The sequence below is a fragment of the Dendropsophus ebraccatus genome, chromosome 14 (genome assembly GCF_027789765.1).
Source record: "Dendropsophus ebraccatus isolate aDenEbr1 chromosome 14, aDenEbr1.pat, whole genome shotgun sequence".
NCBI lineage: Eukaryota > Metazoa > Chordata > Amphibia > Anura > Hylidae > Dendropsophus > Dendropsophus ebraccatus.
Window position 1 is genome coordinate 12,168,548 of NC_091467.1, and position 21,034 is coordinate 12,189,581.

The following is a 21,034-nucleotide window of genomic DNA, read 5'->3' on the forward strand; positions in this document are numbered from 1 at the left end:
GCAGTTTTTGCAAAAATATATATTTTTTATTTAATTCTGGATGATAAATCCTTAAAAGGCAATCAGTATAGGATTGGTAAGGAGACTCCCAGCACCCGCTTTGACCAGCTAATTGCAGCGGTGCTCTTCTTGTTTTACTAGACACTGCTCCCTACATTTTGTAGCCAACCTATTTGTGTTTTATATCTAGCCCAGTCCTAGCCTTTTGAATAGGATATAACTGTGGTAATCTGCATAACCAGACACACGTGTGCTATTACAACTTGTCTCCATTCTCTTCAATGGAACTGAACTGTAATACCACACACAACAGGAAGACAGGAGTGAAGCTGTTACTAAAAGAAAGCAGACATATTTTCCTAATTCTGGATGACCCCTTTAAGTCAGTGTAGTGGGGTGGGTGGGTTGTGGGTCTAATCCAAGGATGGGGAACCCTCAGCCCAACAGCTGTGGCAAAACTACAATTCCCATCATGCCTGGGCAGCCAAAGCTAAAGCTTTGGCTGCCCAGGCATGATGGGAATTGTAGTTTTGCCACAGCTGTTGGGCCGAGGGAACCCACCCCTGGTCTAATCCCTCACCCCTCCAATATTCACAGCCAATCTGAAGGACAAGCTAGCAAGTGTCGGGAAACCCCTTTATTGTTGGCAGCCTAGCCTAGTACTAGGAACCATTGTTACCATCCTGATGATATTCATGAATTAAGCATTAGAGGCTCCTACCGCATTAGACTACTGAATATTATTCTGTATTAGTACAAATCAAAAATGGATGCCAGCACTTTGCATAGGTGACTGGTCCACTTTAAACTAGGCAATGTTGTGTAGCATCTACACACCCTGCGTATTTGTGTACATATAAGCGTATGCCTTATCTGTGTGTATATATATATATGAATGGCTGAGGAGTAATGTCTAAATAGCTCCTGTAGCTGTGTAGGTTTTTTTTTTTCTTCCTTGGGGTTGGGGAGGAGGGTGGAGGTAGAACGCCTGTCTTATTTGCACACATTTGTACATATGTACAATAAACAATATTCTTGCTTTATTCCATTGTCTTGTTTTTTTTGTTATGTTGAGTTTTTCTCATGGAGAAATATGTAAAAAATATTTACATATTCTTTGTGGCCCAAAATGAAATCCCAAGTCTTCCAGTACTTATCAGCTGCTGTAAGTCCTTCAGAAAGTGGTGTATTCTTTCAAATCTGACACAGTGCTCTCTGCTGCCACCTCTGTCCATGTGAGGAACTGTCCAGAGCAGGAGAGGTTTTCTATGGGGATTTGCTGCTGCTCCGGACAGTTCCTGACATGGACAGAGGTGGCAGCAGAGAGCACTGTGTCAGACTGAAAAGAATACACCACTTCCTGCAGGATATACAGCAGCTGATATACTTTTCTCCTTAGGACCAGATAAAAAGTTGGACTTGGATCCCAGATTTAGGCTTAGTTCACACACAGTATATGGTCCTCATGTCAGGTCCTCATAGCAACCAAAACCAGGAGTGGATTCAAAACACAGAAAGGATCTGTTCACATAATGTTGTAATTGAGTGGATGGCCGCCATATAATGGCAAATATTTGCTGTCATTTTAAAACAACGGCTGTTATATTGAAATAATGGCCTTTATTTACTGTTATATGGCGGCCATCTTCTCAATATTACCATTGTGTGAACAGAGCCTTTCTGTGTTTTCAATCCACTCCTGGTTTTGGTTGCTTTGAGGACCAAATACTGCCAGAAATATACTGTGTGTGAACCCAGCCTTAACAGGACCTTGCGTTAGGAAAGCTTTCTAGAAAATCTGTTGGCTGTTGGCCAAGGAGAGGTGATGCTTCCTCCCATCTGCACATTTTCTATAGTAAAGGCTGTAATAGTCTGCCCAACGTTCTACAGGAAGGCGAGCATGACGTTGCGGACATAATCGTGATCTTTCAGCATTTTGAAAGCCCACGGTCGGCTGACATGGCGCATGTCGGTTGATCGTTGCCTTTTAACGTGCACTGTTACGGTGCGTTTACACAGACAGATTCATCTGACAGATTTTTTTAAGCCAGGAACAGACTAAACGGAGAACAGGTAATGAAGCAAAGACTGAGATTTCTCCTCTTTACAAAAATCAATTTCTGGCTTTGGCTTCAAAAATCTGCCAGATTAATCTCTCTGTGTAAACACACCATTATGGTGCGTTTACACGGAACGATTATCGTTCGAATTTTCATAATAATGATCACATTTTAAGGATTGCAATTCTACTTTACACCAGTTTGATAAATCTCCTCCCATATGTGTAAAAAGACTTTAACTCTGGTGGGAATCTTGAACCGCTATTAGGATTAATGGTGCGTTTACACAGAAAGATTTATCTGACAGATTTTGGAAGCCAAAGCCAGGAATGGATTTGAAAAGAGGATAGATCCCAGTCTTTCCTTTATGACCTGATCTCTGTTTATAGTCTGTTCCTGGCTTTGGCTTCAAAGATCTGTCAGATAAATCTGTCTGTGTAAATGCACCATTATTCTCTTATTAGACAAAGCAATTTTTAAGGATTAACTATCGCAAACGAGATTATCGTTAACCTGAAATCATTCACTATATTACACAGAACGATGGTCATTAGTTCCAATTGTTACAACGATTGTTTACTTCATCTGATCCCAACAAAAGAATGAACAATGTGCAATTAGTGAACAATTGTGGAACTACAGCGAACAAATGTGGACTTACAGCAAATGATTAACAATGATTTTAGGGTCAGATCTAAATCAACGATCAGCGACACACAGTTTATCAATCGTTGCCTACAATTACACAGGGCGAATATCGTTTATATTTGAACGATATGACAATTTTCTGCACGATAATCGTCCAGTGTAATAGAAGCCGATGCTGAGGAGGAAGTGAGCGCTGATCTGACAGGTCGGCAATCACTTCCTCCTCGTTCAAATATAAACGATAATCGCCCTGTGTAATTGTGTTCTCCGCTCACAGCTAGAGGAGCAGAAAGAGCAGCGCAGAACAGGCCGTCGTTGTGCTGAATATTTTGTTTCAGCATGTTGAAAGATCATGATCAGCCGACATTTTGCATAGGGCCTTAAGCGTTATGATAAACAATCACAAATGAGATAATTTATTGGTAACCTGAAATCGTTGACCATATTCCACAAAACAATAGTTATGGTCCATTTACACGAAGCGATAATTTGAACGATTAACGATTTTGAAGTAATGTGTTTTTTTTATAACGATCAGCGTTTAGACGGAACGATAGATCGTTTGAAAAAAATCGTTTTTGCGATCGTTTTAAGATCGCTTAAGCCTATCTCACACATAGGGTGAATTGTTAAAAGACTGTTTACACGAAACAATCTGAGAAATTTAAGTGAACGACCAACAATGATTTGAGAACCTGTTGAAAGATCCCGCTGAGCGATTTATCGTTCGTTGCTTGATCGTTTGCTGTGTTTACACGAGCCGATTATCGCTCAAATGCGATCGTTATCTTAAAAATTCGAATAATAATTGTTCTGTGTAAACGCACAATTAGGGTGCGTTTACACAGAGAGATTTATCTGACAGATTTGTGAAGCCAAAGCCAGGAACAGACTATAAACATGGAACAGGTCATAAAGGAAAGACTGAGATTTCTCCTCTTTTCAAATCCAATCCTGGGTTTGGCATCCCACATGTGACAGATAAATCTGTCTGTGTAAACGCACCATTAGTTAAGATCGTTACTACAATCGTTTACTTTATCTGATCCCAGCAAATAAAGGAACAATGTGGAATTAGGGTGCCTTTACACAGAGAGATTTATCTGAGGCCCCATTCACACGTCGGTGTCAGTTTTTACCGTCAGGAAATCCTGATCAGGAGGCCTCAAATGGCATCAGGAAAGCATCAGGATTTCCTGACAGTAATCCGTTTTTACCCTCAGGAAACCATCAGGAAAAGTCTTTAGGATTTCCTGATGAGAAAAAAAAAAGTGATTTCAATATGGTCTAGTACATGGGTCTCCAAACTGCGGCCCTCCAGCTGTTGCTAAACTACATTTCCCATCATGCCTGGACAGCCAAATCCATAGCTTTAGCTGTCCAGACTTCGCAACAGCTGTAGTGCCGCAGTTTGGGGACTTATGGTCTAGTATGCCAACCTACATCACAAGTACCCAAATCGCTCCTAGTGCACCGTGCCACCGTCTCCCCCTCATGTACTGTGCCACCGTGCCCCTGTGTCCCCTACCCCCTTGTGTACTGTGTCACCATCTCCCCTCCATACCATGTATCATCCTCTTATCTGTTGCAGAACTACAACTCCCATTATGTGATGTAGTCCTGCATATTATTACACACCATGCTGGGAGATGTAGTTCTACTGTGCCACTGCCTCCCCCCTCCTATACTGTGTCAACCTTTAATTTGTTGCAGAACTACAACTGCCATTTGAACTGCCATGATAGGAGTTGTAATTCTGCAACCTGGATGGCCGTAGGTTGCAAAACTACAACTCCCATCATGCCCTGGCAGCCGGGGCCGGGCAGCGCCGCTGAGGGGGGCGTGTAATAGGGCCCTAAAGGAAAACAAGATTAACGCTGCAAATCAACGCTTCCCTTACGTCCTAACCAGCAGCACAATGATGAGGATTTAACTTTATAGTTGACAGAGGGGAAAGTGGAAGAGACAATCACCATCAGCCTTATTATCAGTATTTATGTCAAATTCAATCACCTGTTTCACTGGAGAACTCATTTCAGACTGTATAAATATAATTCTTCCACAGACAGACAAAAAAGTCACCATGTAAACATTCTGAAGTTCTATTGCTGCTGGCAGGAAGAGGAAGTGACATTGTGTTTGGCAGAGCATTAGATGTCCTCACAGACCGTGCACATGCAGGACTCACTGGGTGCTGAATTCAGCAATGTGCAGCCCCATAAGGGGAACACCTCCTATTTCCTCATAAGTAGTCACGATTTCCGAAATTTGAACACTGTATTTGATTTCCTGCAGCTGCAGACGTTGGATGCCACCAATAATTTTGCATCAGCTGTTGGGCCACTAGTTTGTCACCTCTGGACTACAGGTACATGCCAGCAGGTCCATATGTACATCTGCTGTTAGGTTCCCTTCAAGGGTGCGTTCACACATACAGGATGAGCAGCAGATTTGATGCTGTGTTCAATCATTTAGTTACAGCAGCATCAAATCAAATCACACGTAACGGATCCGCAGCGGTTTTCTCGCTGCAAATTTGCAGCGGATCCCTGCCCTGTACACTCTATGGGTAAACTCGCAGCGGGATGGACATCCCGCTGGGGAGTATGTCAGCAGCCCGCCCCGTTAACCCCCCGCCGCCAGAGTGTATACTTCACCTGCTCCCCGCTTCTACTTGCTTCGGGGCTCCCGGCATCTTCATGTCCCGCTTGGCCAATCGGTGCGCTGCGGCGGAGCAACGCACTGATTGGCCGAGCGGGACATGCCGGGAACCACAGAAGTGAGCCGGAGCGTGGAAAAGGTGAAGTATAAGTACACATAGAGTGTACAGGGCAGGGATGCACAGCAGATCTCGCTGCAAATTCGTTGCGGATCCGTTACGTGTAAAGGCACCCTAAGGCTAGATTCACACGTAACAGATCCGCAGCGGATTTCGCACTGGAGAGAATACACCACTTCCTGCATGACATACAGCAGCTGATAAGTACTGGAATACTGGAGGGTTTTTTTGTGTTTGTTTTTTACAAATCTCTGGTACTTTTTGTCACAGTCTGATTTAGAAAAGAAAATCGCCACAACCAAGAAGGAGGAGGTTGTATTTTACATCTTCACTTATTGATTCTTTTTAAATCTCCTACACACCCCGATATCCGGACACTCTGTCAGTGAGGGGATTACCTCACGAGTGATCGCTTTTCCTCACACACACACACACACGCGCGCGCCTCGGCTTCGAATTTGCCGCCACCCCGCAGCTGCACAAGAGCGCCACCTACGGGCGGTACTCTACGGGTAATGTAAGTAGTGGCGAAACCTCCGAATTGCCCGAGGCAAAAAGCAGGCCGATTAGTGAAGCCCTGCGACCCCCGCCATAAGCACAATGTGCCGCCTCAGCCCTCACCCTTTCTCCTCCGCCGCCAGTCATTGGTCTGTGAGGTAAAAATGGGCGGGAATGTGGCGGCTGACGTCACGTGCCGGCTCCCTTTCCTACCCGCCGGCCTCCTGTTCCGCCTCACAGCTGCTCCACACCACCGAGAATGAGCTGTAAGAAGCGCGGCCGCCCCGAGCTCTCCCCGAGGCTGGACGACGGCTATGTTACCCCGGAGAAAACGGCCAAGAAACGCTGCGAGGAGGTGAACGAGGGCTACGAAGGCTGGGACGTGGAGGACGTGTGCTTATACCTGGAGGGGCAGGGGCATGGAGACCTACAGGACACCTTCAGAAGTAAGGACTGTCAGGGAATGCTGGGAGTTGTAGTTCTACACCATGCCAGGACCATAGTGGCTGCAGAATACTACCCATAACCGCATACTGCACTATCCCATTATAAACCCTGTTCACACTTGTCAGGTTTGGTTTAGAATGAGCTGCAAGTCCTATACCAGGGATGGGGAACCTGTGTGCTCATGACTGTAACCCAGGGATAGGGAACCTTTGGCCCTCCAGCTGTTGCAAAACTACAACTCCCATCATGCCTGGACAGCCGAAGGCTGTCCAGGCATGATGGGAGTTGTAGTTTTGCAACAGCTGGAGAGTCGAAGATTCCTCATCCCTGATCTAGACTGACAGATGGTCATCAGAAATGCAACACCCCCCCCCGGACATGCGATGGTGATACAGGTGTAAAAATGCGGTTGCATTGCATGCATGTTAACACTTAGGGCCCTATTACACGGGATATCGTTCAGATTATCGTTAAATTGTTCGAATCTAAATGATCGTTCGGTTGAAATGCAGTAAATGATTAGTGATCGAACGAGAAATCGTGGATTGCTTTATAAGACCTGGACCTATTTTTATCGTTGCTCGTTCGCTAAACGTTCGCTTTGAATAAGATGTCTGCCGGTGGATACGAATGCAATAGCGAAGAAAAAATGATCGCAAATACGATCATAAGTGACAATTATCGTTCCACGGAAATGAGTGAACGTTTTCAGGTCTTTAGCAATAGCGGTCGTTTGAGATCGTTAACGATTATGCGAACGATAATCGTCCGGTGGAATAGGGCCCTTAGGGCACTATTACACGGGGCGATTATCGTGCCAAAAATCGTTATTGTTCGAATTTAAACGATAATCGTTCCGTGTAATTGCAGGCAACCATCGAAAAATCGTTCGTATGTCGTTGATTTAGATCTGAACCTAAAATTATCGTTAATCGTTTGCTGTAATTTCACATTTGTTCGCTCACGTTCCGCATTTGTTCACTAATCGTTCAGTGTAATTGCACATTGTTCATTGTTTTGCTGGGATCAGAAGGAATAAACGATCATAGTAACGATCACAACTAACGACCATCGTTCTGTGTAATATGGTGAACGATTTCAGGTTAACGATAAACAATCACGTTTGTGATCACTGATTGTTAGTCGTTAATCATTAAAAATCGCCCCGTGTAATAGGACCCTTATGCTACGTTTACATGGAACGATAATTGGCTGGATCGTACAATTAACGATGTCGGAGTAACGATTTTTTTTTTCATAACGATCAGCGTTTAGACTGTACGATATATCGTACAGAAATTCTTTTGCGATCGCTTAAAGCCTATCTCACACATTGGTTAAATCGGCGTACGACTGTTCACACGGAACGATCTGTGAATTTTTTGTGAACAATCAACGACAATTTGAGAACTGAACGATTTCTCGCTCGTCGTTTGATCGTTTGCTGCGTTTATATACGTACGATTATCGTTCGTATTTGGTAATCGTTATCGTGCGAATTCGCACGATAATCGTTCCGCATTACACTGCAGTTTTTGCACCTGCTGTGAAACCAACCCAAAGTGGGGCGGATAGGTAACCTGTTATAATTACACACACTATTGTGGGTATATGCAACATTTTTGTGTGAACACGACCTAATACATGCAAATATGCGGTGGAAATGGAGGCACGTTTGCAGTATGGACGACTATGGATCCATATGACCCTATTGGCTCTCCATAGGATGAGGCGGTGAGAGCCCATTGTTTACGCAGCAGGTTGTTTTCTGCATTGTGGACAATGCAAATTCGTCTGAATGGGGTTACGGACGTGTTAATCATATGCATGGGATTAGAGCTGTGTGAATAAGGCCCTAGGGCTGAAGCACGGGGAAGAGCTGCATATAGGAAACCTGTATGGTTAGGCTGGGTTCACACTACATTTTAGCAATTCGTTCTTTTTTCATCTGTTTTTGCAAAATACAAATGCATTCGGGTTTTTTTGACGTACATAAAAACGTAGTTGACGTCGTGTATGTTTAATAAAAATAAAAGTTCTGTTTTGATCTTATATATATATATATATATATGGGATGCTGTGTGCCACTTTTATGGTATCGACATGATCATGTAATGCTATCTACTAACCCCTTCAGGACCAGGCTAATTTTCGTTTTTGCGTTTGTTTTCTCCTTCTTGTGCTTAAAAGGCCATAGCAGTTGCATTTTTCCACCTACAGACCCACATGAGCCCTCATTTTTTGCGTCACTAATTGTACTTTGCAATCACAGGCTGAATTTTTGCATAAAATATGCTGCAAAACCAGAAAAAAAATTATATGTGTGGTGAAATTGGAAAAAAACCAACACAATTCTTTTTCTTTTTACGCCGTGTGTCCTATGGAAAAACTGACTTGTTACATATATTCCACCCGCGCGAGGACGTACAGTTACGTCCTTGTGCGGGAAAGGGTTAAAGTAGTAGTCCTGGCATTTAAAAAATTCGGCAGGGAGAATTTGATAACTTGCCTCTCCCTGCAGGACCAACCTTGGGACCCCCATGGAAGACATTTTCCCCCTAGTTGTGATGACATTACCACTCGGGTTGGGGTTGTGCCTTTCCCGGCTGATGGACTAGCCACTTAACCAATCAGTGACTGGAGCGGCATCCAGCCCAGTCACTGACTGGCTGGGCGGTCAGTTCATCAGCTGGGTTGTGACGTGTGCAGTTGCCGAGGTCCCGAGGCCGGTCTCTCCACAGGCATAGGGAGAGGTAAGTTCCGACTGCCAGACTTCTCCTTTAACCCCTTAACGACATCGGGCGTAAACTTACGCCCTCGCGCCCTGGTACTTGGCGCATCAGGGCGTAAATTTACGCCCGATGTTTCCCCGATCGCTGCGTGTTCACACACAGCGGTCGGGGAAGATGGCCTGCTATAAATCATAGCAGGCCATCTTAGCTTCACGGCACGGGGGGTGGTTAACACCCCCCGTGCTTACGATCGCCGCTATAGGCTGATCAATTCAGATCAGCCAATAGCGGCGATCGGAACCTTTCCGGGTCATCGGCGACCCGATGACCCGGAAAAAAATGGCGGTCGGTGCTGTCCGAGGACGGCACCGACCGCCATTACTGTAAAAAGTAATGGTGATCGCCGTGCCACCGGCCCGATCGCCGTGAACGGCCGGCCGGCCGTTCACGGCGATCGGGCCGGTGGCACGGCGATCAGAGTCCCACAAAATAGTAAATACCTGCCCTGGACCCCTCAGCTAGGCAGCCGAGGGGTCCAGAGCAGGTATTTGTACATTACTCACCTGTCCCGGGCTCCTGATCGGCGTCTTCCGGGTTCGCGGCATCCTCGTCTTCGTTCGGGTCTTCGGCTTCTTCCGTGACGTCACGTTCGGCTTCTCTCGGCTATTTTCGGCTCCAGCGTCGGCTGTTTCCGTATTTTGCGCTCTGCTGCCCTCTAGCGGCTGATAATGTGTAATACACGTATCAGCCACTATAGGGATGTTCAGAATGTAGAAATTTTTATTTTTATTTTTTTTCACCAATTTTTTTTTTTCTATTTTCCGCACCCTATCGCCGCTGAGTGTTGATCAGCATCGCACGAAAGTGCGCTGCTAATCAGCAACTCCTCCTTTTTGGCGTAGGGTGTTTTTTTTCTATATTCTACTGCCACGGTCTGCTTATAAGTGCAGACCGTGGCAGTAGAATATATCACCAACTCCTTTGTTGGCGTAGGTTTTTTTTTTATACTTACTGTAAAAAAACACGTAAAAAACACTACATTACACCACACTACATTGAATAAAGTTTGACACTACACCACTACATACCCCATATACCAATCCCCGTATAAAGATGGCCCCCAGGGTGTTTTCGGCGTCAGAGGGATACGTTATTATTACCTCCGACACCGAAACAGCCAGTGAGGATGAATGGGGGGGATCGTTCTTTCCTCCATTCATCCTCATCCTCCAATGACATGTCTGGGGGGTAGCGTAGCGTACGCTGCCCCCCAGACACGTCTTTTCCGCCAGTACCGTCCCAATAAGAGATGACGGTATGGAGTGAAATTCTACAATCTCTGTGAGAGTACCTCAGGGTACACTTACAGATTTAGGGTACGTGCACACTGCGGAATGGCAAAGGATAACCCTTTGTGCATTCCGCAGCTGGCACCCGCCGGCGGACTGATGCGGGCGCATGTCTCTACCCGTGTCATAGACTCCATTCTATGCACGGGCGGATTCCATCGTCCATCCAAAGAATGAATACGTTGGACGGAGAGCGGAATCCGCCCGTGCATAGAATGGAGTCTACGACACGGACGGAGACGTGCGCCTGCATCAGTCCGCCGGTGGGTGCCAGCTGTGGAATGCACGAAGGGTTATCTGTCGCGATTCCGCAGTGTGCACGTACCCTTAGAGTGTATGTAGGAAGGGACACCCGAATCCAGCCCCCAGATGCCCCCTCCCCCCCCATCCTCGGAGTTAGTGGGAAGATCGTTCGGGAACTGATCTTCCCACTGCTGGATAAAGGTCACCACCACCTGTACGGGGATAACTTTTATACCAGCACCCCCTCTTCCGGTCCCTCGCTGCCTGAGCTACTGTAGCTTGCGGCACGATCCGAACATATCAGAAGTAGTAATAGGGCCCTAATATTTAGCAGCCATGGAGCGGACCCAGTGCTTCTGGATATGAAGGACCCCGTATCACACCAGGACAACATTTTCCAGGTGACGTCCCCCACACTGGAGAACAGGAGACCCCAGAAGAAGTGCAGAGTGTGGCGTAACAGGGGGATCAGGAAGGACACCATTTTCCCGTGTGACACCTGTCCTGATCCCCCCGGCCTCTGCATACTGGATCGCTCCAAGGCGTACCACACGTCACTGGGGTTCTACATTATCTAAATTCTGTCCCTTATTCCTATTTCAGGGGTCACGTTGATCCAGGGATTATTCTGATCGCCAATATGGAGTCGGGAAGGAATTTTCCCCTGTGATGAGGCTACTGTCGTCTGCCTTACGAGGGTTTTTTTTTGCCTTCCTCTGGATCAACACAGGTTGAGTTTGATGGACACCTGTCATTTCCAACCTTATAAACTAATAATTGGCCTAATCCCCCCAAATAAATTAGAATTGTCCCTTTTCCCCAGCTAAGTAGGTATGGCTGCCATTCCCATTAGAGGATGCCATGATGCAATTACAAAGCCTCTGTGCGGCCAGGACAGTAGAAACCCCCCACAAGTGACCCCATTCTGGAAACTACACCCCATAAGGAATCTAAGAAGGGGGGCAGCGGGGATATGGCCCCCTGGTGACGGCCACATTTGGGACGTGAAAATGAAAAAAATTGTATTTTTTATTTTCTCGGCACATGTTCTACGTAAGTGCCCGTCACCAGTGGGGTCCATATGCTCACTGCACCCCTTGTTAGATTCCTTATGGGGTGTAGTTTCCAGAATGGGGTCACTTGTCGGGGGTTTCTACTGTCCTGGCAGCACAGGAGCTTTGTAATTGCGACATGGCCTCCATCCTCCATTCCAGCCTCTAAATGGCGCTCTGTCCCTTTGGTGACTTGCCCTGTGCCCATATGGCACATTATGCCCACATGTGGGGTATTTTCGTACTCAGGGGACACTACCCTACACGTTTTGTGTTCATTTTCTTTTTTAACCCCTTGTGGAAATGGAAAAAAATCAAGGCTAGACCAACATTTAGTGTAATTTTTGTAAAATTTTTACTCTAAATCATTAATCTTGTCATGTTTTTTCATTTTCACAAGGGGTTAAAAGATAAAAAAAACATTTAATGTGTAGAGCAATTTCCCCTGAGTACGGAAATACCCCACATGTGGACATAAAGCGCCATGCGGGTGCAGGGTAAGCCTCCGAAGGGAAGAAGCGCCATTTGGTTTTTGAAGGCTGGATTTGGATGGAATGGATTTCGAGGGGCCATGTTGCATTCAAAAGGCCCCTGTGTTGCCAAGACAGTTGAAACCCCCCACAAGTGACCCCATTATGGAAACTGCACCCCTCAAGGAATGTAACAAGGGGTGTAGTGAGCATATGGACCCCACTGGTGACGGACACAAATGTGGAACAATGTGGCGTGAAAATGAAATATTACATTTTTTACACTATAATGTTGGTTTAGCCTTGAATATATCATTTTCACAAGGGGTTAAAAGAGGAGAAAAAAAACAAAATGTGTAGCGCAATTTCCCCCGAGTCCGTAAATACCCCACATGTGGACATAAAGCGCCATGTGGGCGCAGGGCAAGCCTCCGAAGGGAAGGAGCACCATTTCGTTTTTGAAGGCTGGATTTGGATGGAATGGATTTTGAGGGGCCATGTTGCATTCAAAAGGCCTCTGTGTTGCCAAGACAGTTGAAACCCCCCACAAGTGACCCCATTATGGAAACTACACCCCTCAGGGAATGTAACAAGGGGTGTAGTGAGCATATGGACCCCACTGGTGACGGGCACAAATGTGGAACAATGTGGCGTGAAAATGAAATATTACATTTTTTACACTATAATGTTGGTTTAGCCTTGAATTTATCATTTTCACAAGGGGTTAAAAGAGAAAAAAACACACAATATGTGTAGAGCAATTTCCCCCGAGTCCGTAAATACCCCACATGTGGACATAAAGCACCATGTGGGCGCAGGGCAAGCCTTCGAAGGGAAGGAGCACCATTTGGATTTTGGAGGTTGGATTTGGCTAGAATGGATGATGAACGCCATGTCGCATTTACAGAGCCCTCGTGCTGCCAAAACACTGGAAACCCCCCACAAGTGACCCCATTCTGGAAACTGCACCCCTCAAGGAATCTAACAAGGGGTGCAGTGAGGATATGGACCCCTTGATGATGGGCACATTTGTGCCATGAAAGTGAAAAAATGAAAATTTTCCCTTTCACGTCACATTGTTCCACATTTGTGCCCGTCACCAGTGGGGTCCATATGCTCACTGCACCCCTTGTTAGATTCCTTGAGGGGTGTAGTTTCCAGAATGGAATCACTTGTGGGGGGTTTCCAGTGTCTTGGCAGCACGAGAGCTCTGTAAATGCGACATGGCCCTTGAAATCCTTTTCAGTAAAATTCGGCTTCCAAAAGCCAATTGGCGCTCCTTCCCTTTGGAGGCTCGTCCTGCGCCCCCTTGGCACTCTATCGCCACATGTGGGGTATTTCTGTACTCGGGAGAAACTGCGCTACACATTTTTTGTCTTTTTTTGCCTCTTATCCCTTTAAGAAAATGAAAAATTGAAGGCTAGAACAACGTTTTAGTGTAAAAAATAAATTTTTCTTTTTTCACGCCATATTGTTCAGAAAATCTGTGAAGCACCTGTGGGGTCCAGATGCTCACCGCACCCCTTGTTACATTCCTTGAGGGGTGTAGTTTTCTAAATGGTGTCCCTTTAGGGGTGTTTTTTAGGTTTTGGCACCCCAGAGCCTCTGCCAACCTGAAGTGGTACAGTCAAAAATGACCAAATATAACGGAGGCGTTGAAATTCACTAGGCGCTCCCTTATATCTGAGGCTTGTGGTTGCGTCAAATAGCGCAATACGGCCACATATGGGGTATTTCTATAAACTGCAGAAACGGGGCAATAATTATTGGGGTGCATTTCTCTGGTAATAGGTTTATAATTATGAAAAATATTGGATTACAATAAAATCTCTGCACAGAAAATTAAAATTTTCAAATTCCTTACACACTTAGCTTTTATTTCTGTGACTCCCCTAAAGGGTTAAAACACTTTCTGGATATGCTTTTGCAGAGTTTGGGGGGTGCAGTTTCTGAAATGGGGTGCTTTGTGGGGCTTTCTAACATACAGGCTCCTCAAATACACTTTAAACCTGAACAGGTCCCTAAAAATATCTGATTTTGAAATTTTACTGAAAATTTGGAAATTTGCTGCTAATGTTTTAAGCTTCCTATCGTCTAAAAAAAATGAAAGATAGTTTAATAAATGCCGCCAACATAAAGTAGACATGTTGCTAATGCTATTTAATATATAATTTATGTGGTATAACCACTTTCTGTATACGCAAAGAAGTTTCAAAGTTGGAAAAATGAATTTTTTCACATTTTTTCACATTATTTGGGTTTTTTTCATAAAGATTTGTTATGAGTATCGACTCCAATTTACCAGAAATGTAAAGTACAATATGTCACGAGAAAACAATCTCAGAATCAGCCGGATAGGTAAAAGCATCCCGAAGTTATTAATGACTAAAGTGACACTGGTCATATTCATAAAATTTGTCTCTGTCATTAAGGCCATTTCAGGCTCTGTCCTTAAGGGGTTAAAGGGAATCTTTCAATCTGCAGGCAGCAGATATTGAAGTACATTCACATATAGTTTTGTGAGAAGTTTCAGGGTAACTTGTTGTTTATTTATGTTAATCTGCTCCTCCTAGGCTGTCAGGTTGTCAAGTGGGCGGCCCTACTCAGTGACAACTCTCCATAGCCACACCCAGCTGTCAGTCAATGAGTTGCGCTGCTCAGATGACTGCAGAGGTTCTACACGGGCCGAATGGGTGTTTGTAGCAATACTCCTGACAATCGGCCAAACAGATGAGAAAAAGGACATATGTTAGCTGATCGCATTGTGTAAAAGAGTAAATTATATGTAATTTTTCCTAGAAAACTATATATTGGTCCGCACAGATCCTCCTGTTCTATAACATGCTCCCTGCAGACTGGATGCAGTTTTCGTGTGACAGGTTCCATTTAAAGGGAACCAATCACACAAAAATTGGCTATAAAGCTAAGGAAATGTGCTGGTAGATTAGCCAGCACGCTTCCTAACCATCCCCCTGTCCCCTCTGTCCCCTGTACATAGAGCCCGCAAAGTTAGTTTATTAGTCTCCTGGGCTCTATGCAAATTACCATGTAAATAGTCATGGTGGGTGGGTGTCTTCTTCAAGTAGTCCGTGTCCTGGGCCGGCTCCGGCTCTGTAATCACGCCCCTCTGGGCGTGTGTAGAAAGCTCCGCATGGTGACGTCATTAGGGGGGCCGATATTGCACGTCGGCCTGGCCGACGTCTTTACTAAGCTGCGCATGCGCAGTACTGTGGGTGAAGCTGCTGCTGTACTACACCGCGCAGGAGCAGTACCGCAGCGTATTCTCTGGCTGCACTGCGCATTTGCAGCTTAGTAAAGACGTCGGCCAGGCCGACGTGCAATGCCGGCCCCCCCTAATGACGTCACCATGCGGCGCTTTCTACACACGCCCAGAGGGGCGTGATTACAGCGCCGGAGCCGCCCGCCCACCGTGACTACTTACATGGTAATTTGCATAGAGCCCGGGAGACTAATAAACTAACTTTGCGGGCTCTATGTACAGGGGATGGAGGGGACAGGGGGATGGTTAGGAAGCGTGCTGGCTGATCTACCAGCACGTTTCCTTAGCTTTATAGCCAATTTTTGTGTGATTGGTTCCCTTTAAAGGGGAAGTCTGGGGTCGGACATTTTATTTAGATAGATGGATACAAGTGCCAGCTGATTATGTAAAAGGGTCCATCACGTGCCCCATGCATTTTCTTTGGAAGCGCGCGACTTCCGGCATTCAATCACAAGACAGAAAAAAAAGTCACCGAGGCGGATGTGAGCACGCGCCGGATTTGAAAGGCTCTGCGGGACACCAATCAGCTGCCGCAAGTATACGTGCCATCGCCTACAGGGGGGGGGCAATAATTTTTTTTGTATACTGCTACTTTAATTGCCTATCTATGGGATAGATGCCATTGATACAAAGGGAATGGAGAAAACTGCTTGCACCTCTGTTCTCACTGTAGTTTGGACATTAATCGGCTGATCACCAGGGTTGCTGGGTGTCTGTACCTTGCCAGTTAAAGGGGTTGTCGGCGATAAAAAATTATTCACAGAATAACACACATTACAAAGTTATACAACTTTGGTAATGTATGTTATGTCTGTGAATGGCCCCCTTCCCCGTGTCCCACCACCCCCACCCGTGTACCCGGAAGTGTGGTGCGCTATAAATTACCTGTCACGTGCCGACCACGGTCTCCGATCCTCAGCAGTGACGTCTTCTTCGGGAGGCCGGCGGATCTTCCCGAGTGCCAGCCGCCCTCTGCAGCGTCATCCGAAGCTCAGCCGCGATTGGCTGAGCATAACTGTGCTCAGCCAATCGAGGCTGAGCGGCTGATGACGCGGCCGCGTCATCAGCTGCTCAGCCGCGATTGGCTGAGCACAGTTATGCTCAGCCAATCGCGGCTGAGCTTCGGATGACGCTGCAGAGGGTGTCCGGCACTCTGGAAGATCCGCCGGCCTCCCGAAGAAGACGTCACTGCTGAGGATCGGAGACCGTGGACGACACGAGATGCGGTGAGTATAATGCACCACACTTCCGGGTCTAGCGTGGGTGGGGGGAAACACGGGAAAGGGGGCCATTCACAGACATAACATACATTACAAAGTTGTATAACTTTGTAATGTGTGTTATTCTGTGAATAATTTTTTTTATTGCCGGACAACCCCTTTAACTGTTATAGCCCATCCTGACTTACAGTATCTTCCCTTTTTCCCACGCATATCTGATGTTGTAGGGAGATCCAGTGACATTGAGAGATTGCATATATGTTTACCCATGTGTATTTTAGGGTTTTGTTTGTTTTTGTTTTCCCATCACATGACTACTTATCCCCTTTTCTGCTTCCCCCTCTAGAAAATAAAGTAAGAGGAACAAATCTTCAATACCTCACAGAAGATCACTTGGAGAAAATGAACATAAGGTAAGCTTAGTTATTGCTAGTGTTCAATAACTTGGAAAACATAGTAAAGCAGATCAAGTGTCCTTTGCTGTCACTTCTCAAATCATTTTTCCTATACTTGTCTCACCAATACCTAAAAAAATCACTCTTGTCATGTAAAAAAGAGCCAGTGGAGCCTCGTTTAAGAGTCTCGAAACACAGGACTAGCCAGATATCCCTCCGGGAAGGACCCGGCCAAGGGGTGGCTCCTGTAAGGAAACTAGAAAAACCACTATATCAAGTGGCCCTATAAGTCCTTGTAATGACAGGTAAGAACTAAGGCCAGGTATCCATCCACATACAGCTGTTTTGGGGTGTTGCCCCTCATCAGTGTGGAGCAGGTTTCTGGCAATGCCTAGTAGAGCCATAAGAGAAACAGATCGCCGATCTCAGGGAGACCAACCAAAGTCGGTGGGGTCCATTGCGTGCTTAGATGAGAACTTTTTAATATTAAAATGAATAAATAAAATTAAAAAATTTTTAATACTTTTTTTTTTTTTTCTCTCCACCAGTGCTGTAGGAACGAGAATGGAACTGCTCCGAATTTTCCGTCGGCTTTGTCAGAACCCGCATCCTAATATGAAGGTATGTCATTATCTTACTGCTTTTGTGTGTCTGCTACAGAAAATTTCTCCCTATAAATTTATAACTTTTATTGATGCATTCTGGTGTAATTGCACCAATGATCATATTAACTCTATGGAGTAACTTATCAATGCTTGTAAGCCAGTTTTCATAGATTTTGGGGCTTGTTTGGCAAAAAAATTAATTGTGGTTTGTTTTGTTTTTTTATTTATTGTAGACAGTTTTACTCTGCTCTTGTAACAAAATGGGCAGGGCTTAACCGCTTAAGGACACATGACGTACCCATGGTCATGCGCCCGCAAGAGGTGTTCAGAGCGGGGCCGAGCGGCGGTGCCGCGTGTAGCCCGGGACCGTGGGTATTAGCAGCCATTGTCCGATCGCCGTGCCCGCTAATACAGTAATCAGATGCAGCTGTCAAAGATGACAGCTGCATCTGATTACTTCTATGCAGCCATCCCTGCTGTCTAGTGGGGTGGATCGCTCCCCGGAGGAGCAATCCACACATCCTCACCCGGCCGGGGTCTCCGCCAAAATGGCGCTGATCCCGGCTCGACGCTCGGATGCTTTCGGCCGCAGCAGCCGAAAGCATCAGAGTGCCGATCTCATTGATCTTTGCTGTATAACTATACAGCAAAGATCTCAATGAGAGATCAGTATACTTATACTAGAAGTCCCCCAGGGGGAATAACCCTAATCCCAGGAGGGAATAACCCTAAACCCAGGGGGAATAACCCTAAACCCAGGGGGGCTTCTAGTATAAGTGTAAAAAAAAAAGTTATTAGTAAAAAGCCCCCTCCCCTAATAAAGTCTGAATCACCCCCCTTTTCCCATGTTTTAAATAAAAGTAAATAAATAAACATGTTTGCTATCGCCGCGTGCGTAATTGCCCAAACTATTAATCACATTCCTGATCTCGCATGGTAAATGGCGTAAGCGCAAAAAAATCCCAAAGTGCAAAATTGCGCATTTTTGGTTGCATCAAATCCAGAAAAAATGTAATAAAAAGCGATCAAAAAGTCGTATATGCGCAATTAAGGTACCGATAGAAAGTAAACATCATGGCGCAAAAAATGGCACCTCACACAGCCCCAGTAGGGTAGGTTTTAGGGTACAAACACACTTGCCGGATCTGCAGCGACTTTCTCGCAGCAAATTCGCACCGATACTCGCTGCGGATCCCTTCACTGTGCTCTTAATGGCAGACAAACTCGCAGCAGGGATGTACATCCCGTTGTGAGTTTGTCCGCAGCCTGCCCCGTTAACCCCCTGCCGTTTGGAGCGAATACATCACCAGGTCCCCGCTCCGGCGGTTCCTGGCACGTCCCGCTCGGCCAATCAGAGCGCTGCCCCACCGCAGCGCACTGATTGGCTGAGTGGGACGCGAAGACACCGGGAGCCCCGAAGCAAGTCGGAGCGGGGACCCGGTGAGGTATAGTCTCCGGTGGCCAGGGGTTAACGGGGCGGGCTGCTGACATACTCGCAGTGGGATGTACATCACTGCGGATGCGGCAAGTGTGTTTGTACCCTTAATTTATTTGATTTGAGTCATGCAAGAAAGCTTATTAGGTGCTGCCATATGTGGGTTCTAATAGGCTGAATGCCAGATTTACACCGACTGATATACTAATGTGTTATCCAAATGAGATCAGGTGTGGAAGCCTAAAAAGTGTTTAAAAAAAAAAAAAAAAGTAAATGACACAAATACCTTTTGCGAAGTCTGACAAAATGAAACCTGACCTGTCATTGAGTATACCCTAATTTCTTTAGGCGAAAACTAGGAGTAATTACGCGGTATCACGCAGTGTTTGTAGTTCCTAGTAAATGTATGGAGACCTTCAATGGGAAGATTCTAAAATTTACTGTTTGCTTACTGTTCAGTTTTGCTGTGCATGTGTTTATGTGGTGTGTTTTTTTTCACTTCCATGATCTGTAAAATTGATGTAGGAATTATTTAGTCTGAGGCTGTAGTGTACATACACCATATTGACATAGGATCTGGGATGTCTGTGGTTACAGCCTCAGCTCTTTTGATAGCAGTGGATAGTTTATGTAACCTTGGGTCTTTATCAGTGTGAAGTAAGTCACCTTCTGTGCACACAGTGTGTCAGCATGTCACTTATATGATATAAGGGTGTGCACAGCGCTATCGGCTTTACAAGGCTGCTTCATGTTTGATTACTGACAAGCCTGATTACAGATTTCCTTATAAATGGGGTTTCATAATGCTGCGTTTACACGTAACGATTATTGGCCCGATCGTCCGATTAGCGATGTCGGATTTACGTTTTTTTTTTTTGTTTTATAACGATCAGCGTTTAGATGGTACGATATATCGTACGAATATTCGCACTGCGATCGTTTTGCGATTGTTTAAGCCTAACTCACACATTGGTTAAATCGGCGAACGACTGTTCACACGGAACGATGTGCAAATTTTTTGCGTACGATGAACGACTATTTGCTGACCTGATGAAAGATCACGATGTACGATTTATCGTGCGTCGTTCGATCGTTCGCTGCGTTTACACGTACGATTATCGTTCGAATTCGACCGTTATCGCGCAAATTCGCACGATAATCGTTACGTGTAAACGCAGCATAAGACTCAGGAATAGAATTGCCTGTATTACGCTTTATCCACACTAAAGGAATCTAGAAAATCTGTAAAATGTTACTAAATTGGAAATATTAGCCCCTTTGTCCATTAACTTTGTGTGATTTCTCTGCAGAAAACAACAGATTATGTAAGTACAGAACAAACACACACTTTCCCATGGTAACACTTTTCTGTTTAGTTTTATTGAGCCAAACAATGTGAACTCCTGCAAGACATTTAAAGGGGTTATCCAGGATTAGAAAAAAACACATACTTTCTTGCAAAAACACCAGCACCACCGCTGTCCTCAGGTTGTGTGTGGTATTGACTTTAATGCAACTGAGCTGCAAAACCACCTTTCATCGGGAAATTCACTGAATACTTCTGACTGGGAACAGATCTTTACAATGTTATTATATAAGAGAGGTACAGCAGCTTACAGAAACTAGTTTTCTACTGAAGGCCATTAAAAAGCCAGTAATTACAAGGTCACAAGAGAATCCTGATAACAATACAAGAGCATTTATAAGAACAAACAAAATAAACTGCGTTCTTTAAAGGCTTCTTGTACAGCAGATCTGCAATTTTGTTCTAGGTAGGGATGCTTTCACGCAAGACGAAAATGCTGTGGCTTTCTTATAGAT

At 45.3% G+C, this 21,034-nt stretch overlaps 1 protein-coding gene across 1 annotated transcript in view; it reads left to right on the forward strand.

Annotated features, from left to right (window-relative positions):
• Positions 1-6,044: 6,044 nt before the first annotated feature.
• LOC138772690 (deoxynucleoside triphosphate triphosphohydrolase SAMHD1-like) overlaps positions 6,045-21,034 on the forward strand; it is a 45,248-nt gene continuing 30,258 nt past the window's right edge. Inside the window, exons 1-3 of the mRNA XM_069953267.1 lie at positions 6,045-6,431; positions 17,125-17,191; positions 17,722-17,794. Of these exons, the coding sequence (XP_069809368.1) occupies positions 6,245-6,431; positions 17,125-17,191; positions 17,722-17,794 (327 nt within the window). The 5' untranslated portion in view covers positions 6,045-6,244. The remainder of the gene's footprint in view (positions 6,432-17,124; positions 17,192-17,721; positions 17,795-21,034) is intronic.